The sequence below is a fragment of the Gavialis gangeticus genome, unplaced genomic scaffold, assembly GCF_001723915.1.
Source record: "Gavialis gangeticus isolate Ggan-Ray unplaced genomic scaffold, GavGan_comp1, whole genome shotgun sequence".
NCBI lineage: Eukaryota > Metazoa > Chordata > Crocodylia > Gavialidae > Gavialis > Gavialis gangeticus.
Window position 1 is genome coordinate 122,131,115 of NW_017729024.1, and position 10,090 is coordinate 122,141,204.

At 42.0% G+C, this 10,090-nt stretch overlaps 1 protein-coding gene across 1 annotated transcript; it reads right to left on the reverse strand.

Annotated features, from left to right (window-relative positions):
- Positions 1-29: 29 nt before the first annotated feature.
- On the reverse strand, positions 30-9,804 carry KCNV2 (potassium voltage-gated channel modifier subfamily V member 2). The gene is made up of 2 exons (XM_019517641.1): positions 8,045-9,804; positions 30-1,364 (listed from the first exon to the last, which is right to left on the reverse strand). The coding sequence occupies exons 1-2, from the start codon at positions 9,473-9,475 to the stop codon at positions 1,089-1,091; spliced, it is 1,707 nt and encodes a 568-aa protein (XP_019373186.1). The 5' UTR covers positions 9,476-9,804; the 3' UTR covers positions 30-1,088.
- Positions 9,805-10,090: the final 286 nt, after the last annotated feature.

Sequence of the window (10,090 nt, forward strand, 5' to 3'; positions counted from 1 at the left end):
GAATTGGGTCCCTTGTGTGTTTTATGACTTTATCGACAGGATAAATGTAGGCATATATCTCTGCTTGTTACAATTGTGTCAAATACTTAGACAGACTGAAAATTATCTTGTTTTAAAAGTATACTTGCAAAAAAATTGGCAGAACTATTAATAGAATCCTTTGGAAGAAAACTTCCTATTAATCATGATTTTAATTTTGGCTGCTTTTTCCAAATTTTATTTTAACCTGCCTCTATACCATTACAAATCATTTATTACTTGTAATACACTAATAGCAGATGTTTGCATTAAACATTGTTGCTTATATAAAATAAATGTAGTTTACATCAGTATTCCTAAAAAAATGTGCATTAACATGGTCTTATAAAAGTATTGCAGAGATTTACCAATTCAGGCCCCACATTTACTCAGTTTCTTTGCCATTTTGGAGGATACGAGGGGAAAAGTCCAGCATTCTCTCCACTCTGAGTAAAGGAGTGAATACAATTTTGCAAGGCTGCATTAAAAATAGTATTGGCAAATTGAATCATATATCTTATGTCATAAAAAAGAACAACTACAAAAAGTAAGGAATGTAGAAGTCATTTATGTGCAGTAGCAATTAATATCACTAAAGGGTACACACTATATGTTTCCTCTGTCTTTTTAAACTCTAATACACAATGATTTCTGCAATACAAACAATATACTGTCTTTTTTTCCACTCCATACTGGTTTACTTCTTTTTGAGTAGGGACATCCGCCAGTTGAGCAGCAGACAGTGAATATTCTGTTTCCTTTGGTTCAAGCCATTGTAAGATGTATATACAATATTGTGTTACATCCATGTACCAGGTGTGCCATTCTCAGATCCTCCAGCTGGATAATTCATAGAGTGTCATTTTCTCTTGAGTCTCACACATGAATTGGGAGCATTGCTTCTGTAGTAAAGCACCAGCTAAAAGAAGCTGAGATGAAACAGGAGCAATCTAGAGCTCTGATTTTAAAAAGACAAACTTTTTCAAAACAGATTTTACCTTAAGTATTTTCCTTTTCCTTTCAGGATTGTTACTTTTATCTTCATTTGTCCCTTTATAATTTATAAAGCCCTAATAATATCTTGGTAAATGATTTGTGCTTTCTCCACAACATTCTGACATTTTCTTCATAGCTCTTCGTCTGAAGTCTACCTTCCCTCTTTCCTTCCTTATAGCTGTATACTCATAAGCCTTCAGCTTGCTGTAATAGTCTGAGAATTTGTTGTAGAGGATAGAAATGGGCATCCCATTCAGAATTATTCCAAAAGCAATGCAGAGGAAAGCGAACAGGCGGCCGAGGTGAGTTTCTGGACACATGTCTCCATATCCCACTGTAGAGATGCTGACCTATAAGTAAATCAGAATTCTTTTTAGCATCAAAAGAAAGGTGTAGGAATATCTTCCTTTAACCTATCCACCTTTGTACAGGGAATGGAGATTTTCAGCACAGGTATTTAAGGCATATTTTACACTTTATTGCATTACAGACTTGTGTAATTAGATATTGGCTATCCAGTTTACTGTCTAGCTTCTAAAAAATTCCAGATTGTGAAAAATCCCCTCAGATAATTAATTACAATATTAATCAGGCATAAGTCAGGAAGGTCTCCTGTTTTTAATGGGTGCTGCAGGAAGAATTTGATCTAGCTACATCCTTCCAGGAAAGTACTGTTTGGTTGATCTTAGGAAGTGGATGCATATTAAGGGTGTGTGAAGCAGGACATACTTGATTTGGATTCTGCCTGAATCGGCGACAGTGATTTGATTAGTTGATTCGTATCACTATCCCTGATTCAGTTCGGCTGAATCCGAATCTGAAGATTTGATGCTGATTTGGCGAATCAGCAATTTGGACATGGACACAGCTTTAAATGTTTTCTCTACATATCTCAAGGTACAAGCATGCCTTGTGAACGCTGCGATGCTGGGGCAGATGGAGCGTCCCACAGGAGCGTGGAGGGGCCCTCCACGTGCTCGGCAGCAAACTGAGAAGTGGACTGGAAGAATTTCCAGTCCACTGGGTCTGCCAGGGAGCGCGCTGGGAGGCCCCCTGTGCCCCGTCCCCGCCTGCCTCGGCAATCCGCCACAGGGGAACCCCGGGTGCCCCCCCAGATGCAGAAGGCACCAGTCACTGAGCTGGGGGGAGCACGTGATCCCTGGCAGACCCAGAAGTGGACCAGAAGTGCTTCTGGTCCAATTCTGGATCTGCTGCCAAGCGTGCTGGGGAGCCCTCTGCACTTCTGTGGGACACTCCATGTGCCCCAGCATTGCAGCATTCATGAGCCACCTGCCAACTAGAGGTACGTAGAAAAAACATTTCATGTGTCTATGTCCAGGTAGCTGAATCTTTCTGTATTGATCTGGAGAGATTAAAGGGTCCTCTGATTTGATTCAGATTTAGAGATTTGGCCATCAAATCAGGTCGAATCTCTGCTGAATCAAATCAGGGACTGAAACTTTGCACAGCCCTAATGCATATCCCTGATAGCACACATCCACTGACCCTATTGCCCCATACAAGTAGCTGGAGTGATAGCGGAACTGACGTCATGCTACATCTCTGTGTCTTCACTGCATTTTGGATTGGCCTCTGTTTCCACTTCAGTGTACTTTCCCACAGTAGTGGCTAATAACTTGAGCATTGTGGGGAGAGGCTGTGAAGTGAATTTCTCCTTTTCCTCTGTGCTGTGTCTGAGTGGTAAGTGTGGCTTAAGCGAAGATATGAGACACAAAAAGCACCATCTAATAGTGAAATACATTGTCACATTTGTACTTTGAGAATAAATGGCCCATCAGATCAGATTTCATTTCTTAAAAAGGAAATGACTCTAAGAAAATATGTAATAGATTCTTTTACACTATTCAAAACTTTTGCTGAAGGGTATGGTCCTGAAATGTTTTAATGGTGATTATTATCTTTTCTGTTCAGCTGTCTGATGTATTATAGGCACAGGGGAGTGCAGTCTATATAGCACTTCCCTGAGTATTTTAGCTTGTGTATTTTGGTATCTGGGAAATCTTTTGATACCAGAATTCAGCTTAACCTTTAGCCTTTTTAATCGTATCAGTTTTAAAGCTTTTTTTTTTTTTGTTTGGGAAATAATTAAGTTGCAGGCATCACAATAGCATGTGAAAATGTGAATGCTGCCATCATTTTATCAATCACCTGGAGGAAGAAGGGATGATATCCAGTAGACAATGTGGGTTTCTTAAAAAAAAGTCATACCAGACCAAGGTTTTGTAGCGTTGAAGCAATTTTGTAGCCACAATGGTTCTGGAAGTATGCAAGAAGCAAAGACTTTTGTGGGTGACACTTTTTATTGGACCAACTTTTGAATGCAATGCATTCTTCTTCTGATGTGTTTTCTTTTTTTGAAAGGGTGACTAGTTTTGTGGATGAAGGTAATGCTGAAGATATACGTGGACTCTAATAAATCCTTAGACATAGTCCCACATGACATTCTCATAAGTAAATTGGAGAAATTTGTGCTAGATAGAATTACTGCTAGGTGGAAATATAATTGGCTGAATAACTGCAAGCAAAGAGTATGCAGATTAATGTCAAAGTGGTAGGTTTCAAATAGGCCCTCCATAGGTATCTGTTCTAAGTCTAATGCTGTTTAACATTTTTATTAATTCCTTGAATGCAGTAATAGAGCGTGTCCTGATCAAATATGCAGAGGACAGAAAACTTGGAGAGGGACTACAAACTTTTTTTTTTGGGGGGGGGAGAGGATAAGTTCAAATTCAAAAGGCTCTTGTTTAACTAGAGAACTAGATTATAGAATTGCCAAATGAAATTTAAATAAAGACCAATTTTAGTGCTGCCTATATTAAAGAAAGTGACAAATACAGAATGGGGGATTAGGTAGTAGCATTACTGAAAACGATCTGTGGGTTTTAGTGGATCACAAACTCAAGAAATCTGCATGGGGTGCTGTCACAAGAAAGCAAATGTAATACAGGTTGTATTAATAGAGACACTGTATGCAAGACATGGAAAGGGATAATACCACTTTACTCAATGCTAGTTAGGCCTCAGCTGGAGTATTAGTGTGCCATTCTGAGCTCCTGATTTTAAGAAGAATTAAAAGAAACTAAAAAGGATCCAGAAGTGAGAGACAAAAAATGATAAAGGGGCTTGAATACAGATTATATGAGGAAGAGCTGAGATAAACTAGGTATGTTTCATTCAGAGAAAAGGAGATTAAGGGGAGACATGATAACCATTTTAAAATGTTTGGAAGGCTGCCATAAAGAAGAGTGAAGACAACTGTCCCCTTGGCCCTGAGGGTAGGACACAAAACAATGAGTTTAAAACTTCAGCAAAGCTGCTTTAGATTAAATCTCAGAAAGAACTTCCTAACTGAAGAACAGTAGAACAGCAGAGCAGGCTGCCTTGGGGAAGTTGTGGAACTTCCTTCATTGGAAGTTTTTGAAAAAAGGCTGGCTATATATGTGTTTAGTATGGTTTATGTATGGGGCATCTTACATTTGTACAGGGGTTTGGACTAGATGACCTTGGGATTCGTTCCAACGTTATATTTCTAAAAAATGTTCTGAGTCATTAATGAATGTATCTTTTCATCCACATTTTTGTCTTGCCATAATACAGTAATGAGAGTAGTGTTAAATGCTGTCTTTTACCCTGACACAGAAGACTTCAACAATTAAAAAAAAAAAAAGTCATGCTGAGTTCTTGCTGTCCAAATACTTGGCTCTATGGATAGTAAAGATGCATGACACACTCCAACCAGTTGAATACCAACGAGTCTATTTCTGCTATGCATGTTTTCCTTCTTTAAATTAAGTTTTGTTAATATACACTATTTTTTCTGTATTTGGAGTTGATTTTCTATGGCAAGAACAATTTGTAATTCTCTGCAGCTTGGCACTCTCTATTCTGCTTTTATGTGATTTTTATTTAATGAATCATTCACAGGTCAAGGAATTTATTTCATTCTTTCACTGCACTGTAAGACAGTCTCTGCGGGTTTGTGTAGAGGTCTAATAATTGTACACACTACCAGAAATAAACAGAACACAGGAAGATGTAACCCCAGCACAGTGTTCCTGTCATTCTAGTGCTAGAGTAATTTTGAAAAGGTCACTGGGTACAGTAAACTATCCTCTCTTATTTCAGATAGAATATTATATCATTTGAATGAAGCAGAAGGATACATGAGACTGCCCTGGATAAATACATTTCTAGGATACACCTGGTCCTTCATGCAGCCTAAAGGGATTAGTCATTTGGTTTAATGGAAATTAAGTTACTGGATTTGAATGTTAATACAGGATAAATATCTCCAAAAATAAATACTGAGATGAAAGCAAGATGTTTATCTGCAGTAGCCAGTACAAGATCATTATCTGTGATAAGGTCCTATTCCACTGACATTCACTTTTAGATTGCACAGGAGAATTCAGGGAGAATAATTAATTTTTGTGTACAACCAAGAATAGCACCATACTATTTAAAGTGGTGTGGTTTATTGTTTACTATATTGTGTTGGTTTAAAAAAGAACCAGACCTAAAGCAACCAACCATCCTGAATTTTCTGGGCTATACATCTACATTACAGGGTTGTGTCCTAATGTCCTTGAGGGCTGCTTGAAATGGGACCTTAATTTAAAAAAATTAGTCCCAGGTCAATCCAGACAGTGTCCTCCATTGAAAGGTAAAACTAATTTGTAGAGGTGCACCACTATATCATCCATATTGGATTGGCCCAGATAGAAGTAAAATTGACATTATTGGCAATCAGCTTTTTTTGGCCCGTGTAGCTGATAATGTCACGATAAATGCTGTGCATGCACACAGTTGTAGCATGCACGCACAACTTCTTTATATTGAATTCAACCCTTCCTACTTTCATGAATACGGGTTTGACACAGCAGAAAGGACTGCAGTAGTGGACCCTAAGTAGTTTTAGTCGTTCAGAGCATTGCTATGCTTTGGCTGGTTTTAGCCAGCCTAGGGCTTCCTGATGGTTGCTGTGGACTGAAGTAGCCCTGAGGCTACAGTGGCTGGAATTGGAATAAGCCTGGCCGTAGCAGAGCCTTTGCAACTGTCTTCCCAGAACAGCTCCCAGCAAATACTGTGTGCAGCCAAGAACGGGATCCTTTGTTTCCTCGTTCAGCACCTGCAATGTCTGTCATTACCATGACTGACTGCTGCTTCTTCCTCCAGGGAGACAACTCAGCATGCACCATGCTGCAACATCACAGCTCTCAGAGGATAATGAGAGAGCTGTCATTTTATAGCAATTTTGTTCTGCTGGCCAATTCTTGAAGGGAAGATCTCTTCTTCTCTAATACTCACCATATTATTCCTCAAACATTTAATCATGAAAATGAGAAGAATGTGATCCAGGCCCACAGGTCCTATCTGGGAACTACCACAGGAGGCCAAATGAAAATGAGGCTGTTTTTAAATTATTTTTATTTATGTTTCATTTTTCTTCTGAAAGTTATATTTGTGTAGTCAAGCATTGGAACAGGCTACCTAAACAAGTTGTGGGCTCTTCCTCCCTGGAAGTTTTCAAGAGCAGGTTAGACAGGCACTTGGCTGGGATAGTTTAGTCAGGGATGATCCTGCCTTGAGCAGGGGCCTGGACTAGATGACCTCAGGAGGTCCTTTTCACCCCTACTTCCTATGATCCTATGACTATTTGTTAGTTTTAACTTTTCCAGTAATTAAAAAGCAAACCATAAAGTGATGTGCACTATGATTAAAAGAAATGCACAACACATCTGATTTAATTACAATCCAACACCAAAGGGATTTTAAGGTAGCTATGCATAACTGACATGCATAGCTGACAGTGCTCCTCAGATCTCATCCAGAAAGCCAAAATCTCACAATGAGCAGGCAGGTAAGCACTCATGTCTGCAGGACCTATGAGAGGCAGGTGGTAGGAATGGATTTTGTGTTGTACAAGGCCACCAAGCCCAGGGAAAGCCCCCAAATCAGGTTCCTCTCTATTTCTTATTTTCAGAATAGAAAGGGTGGAGCGCCCCCTGCTCCTGCAGCCAGGATATTGTCGGTCTCCAAAATGAGAAGGGTGGAGGTCCCCCAACCACGATGTACTGGGCCACCAAATTTCTCTCACAGGCTCTGCGTATCTGCTCAGTCCTTGGCCTCCGCTGAGACTGTCAAGAATCCTTCCTGTAATGACTGTGCAATATGAACCTATGTTCACTCAAAATGGGACTGGGACTAGCTATTTTTCTAAATGGCCTACAAAAGACCACAGTGGTTACAACCTTCAGTCTTCTGACCGAGGTTGGATTTAAACCCATGACCTACATATAAAAGGCTTTCTGTCCCTTACGAATCCCTTCAGCTCTCTCGTCCCCTACCTTATGCATTTTTTGGTCCACTATTGGTATAGTCTAAATAACAACAAAATGCCATTTTGTGTGCGTTGCAGAGACGCTACCAACCTGAAAAAATTAATGGAGGACAATTGCTTGCTATAAAACATTTTTTTAGGGCCAAGCATCTCAAGCCATTTTGACTTCCAAAAACTTTGTGAGGGTTTAAATTTTGAGAGGCGTAATCAGAAAAAAACCTTCTATTATTCTGGCTACGTGCTTGTCAGGCAATTGCTTACAAACTGTCCTCAGAGGGACAAATTCCAGTGGAATGTACTGGTCACAAAATATTAGCAGCATCCTGCTAACTGATACATATACCTTCTGGCAGTGCTGAGAGTGGAAATACAGTGGTATGCTTCCCCTCCCATCCACCAGTCCCCCTGTCTTGGTCTTTAGTGGGCAACTGTGTGTGTGGTATAGCCACAGAAACCCAGCCTATTTCAGCACTGCTTATACACTGAAGCACTTGCACCAGATTTAAGCTTTCAGGAGAGGTGAGCGTGTGCCTGTAAACGCCGACGTCTGAGCTGATGTTCAGAAATCTGCGCCTGCCCTGCTTGATCTCAGACCAGGCAATGATTCTTGCAAGGGAGGGGAGGTGATGGGTGGCTAGATACATGGGAAGGCACAAGGTAGTTACTTACGGCAGCCCACCACCATGCATGGGGGATGCTGGTGAAGTTGGTGCTGGAGACATCATGTTCCACACTGTAGACCATGGCAGAGAAGGCAAAGATGCCCATGGCGATGAAGAGCAAGAGGCAGCCCACCTGCTGGTAGCACTGACGCAGGGTGAAGCCAAAGGCGCGTAGCCCAGTGGAGTGGCGGGCCAGCTTGAGGATGCGGAAGATCCTCATCAGGCGCATGATGCGCAGCACTTGCCCCACCTTGCCCACCCGCCCCACCTTCTCGATATCATAATCATGCAGGGAGCCCTGGCCTCTGGGCTGGTCGTCATCAGTAAAGCACTCCAGCAGCATCTGGAGGTAGAGGGGCAGGATGGCAATGAGGTCCACAACATTGAGTGCACTGCTGGCAAAGCGGCGCAGGTTGGGGGTAGAGACCAGCCGCAGCACATACTCCAGTGTGAAGAAAGCAATGCAGAGGGTCTCGACGTGTTCTAACAAAGGGCGAGTCTCTCCACTTTTCCTGTCCACCTGCTGCATCTCCTCTACTGTGTTGAGAGCCAGTGCCACCACAGAGATGAGGACAAAGAAGCTGGAAGCCACCCCCATAACCTTGGCAGTGACAGAGGAGAATGGCTTCTCCATGAGGTTCCAGAGGCGCCAGCGCTGAGGGCCACAGTAACGCATGTGGCGGAAGAGCTGCTCATTTTCCTGAGCCTCGGCCTGGGCGCGCAGTTCCCTCTGCACCTTCAGCTGCTCACTCAGTTCATCACGCCGCTCCTCGAAGCAGATGCGGCAGCACCGTGGGGTGTATTTGAGCCGCACACCCCAATAGCTCAACTCCTCCAGGTAGCTGCGAGGACACAGCTCATCCCTCACCCGCAGCACGCCGGAGGCATAGAAGTTGTATATCAGTTGGAAGACAGCTGGGTCCCTGTCAAAGAAGTACTCGTCTGCCTGGGCAGCATAGTCATCACACAGACCCAGCTGGCAACGGCGGTTAGTGGAAGTGGCCAAGCGGCCCAGACGGGTCTTGGGGTAGAGGGCCACTATCTGGTAAGGGAGGTGGTAACTTTGGCCACCTACATTTACTTTCAGTACAGAAGAAATAGGAAGAGGAGAGTCTGTTCCAGAGGGAGAGTCAGGGGGCAAGGGAAATGAAGAGAGCACCTCCTCAAATGTTTCTATATGTTGAAACTTTTGTTCATCTTCTACCTCTTTGAATTCTTCCTCCTCCTCCTCATCATCCACATAATAGTTGTAGTTCCCCTCAGGACCCAGAAGTAATGTGGGCTGAGAGCCTGATTTAGCTCTGGTCTGCTTGTCTGAGGATAGCCTTTCTTCATCTTCTTCCTTGGCAGACTCCAGGGATACATCATTTGTTGCTGATCTCTCCTTTAATATATAACTTTGGAACGGGTACTGTCTTCTTTGGTTAAACTTCAGCATGATAGTTCTCCCTCCTTCCTTTGCATCCACTAATGAAAGAACTAATGCCAAAACCTACCTCCACTCTCGCCACTGAGATGGGTGCTGCTGTTTTCTTTCCTTCAGAAGCATCAAGCACAGCAGCAGTTTCACATTACTCTTCCTTCAAGCCACCACCTCCAGTCATTGTTAAAGCTCGTTCTGGGATACAGACACATGGGGACTGCTGCTGACCGCCTTAATCTTGCTGACAGGGAAGATCTGAGTGCTTAGAGAAAGGGATTTAAAGGTTATTATCCTGTTTCAGCCCCCAGCTCTCTGTCTGTGACGTGAATGATTATAGATCCATAAGTCTATGGATAATCAGTAGGAAAATGCTAAATTTTATTGCTAATAAAAATGTATATTGCCCTAACCCAGATTTGTATGGGCTTAATATATTCTGAACCTGAAACAAAGGTGTGTTTGTGGGCAAAAAGAAAATACTGGAAATAGACCTATGAACTTCCTTCACTTCCCACAATAAAAATAATTCACCATTAATACCTTAACCTTTATTTGGTGATGCATAGTCATAGCTCTTAAAGTGCTTTATAAAGGTGAGTATAATAATCTCCATTTTACCTGGCACAAATG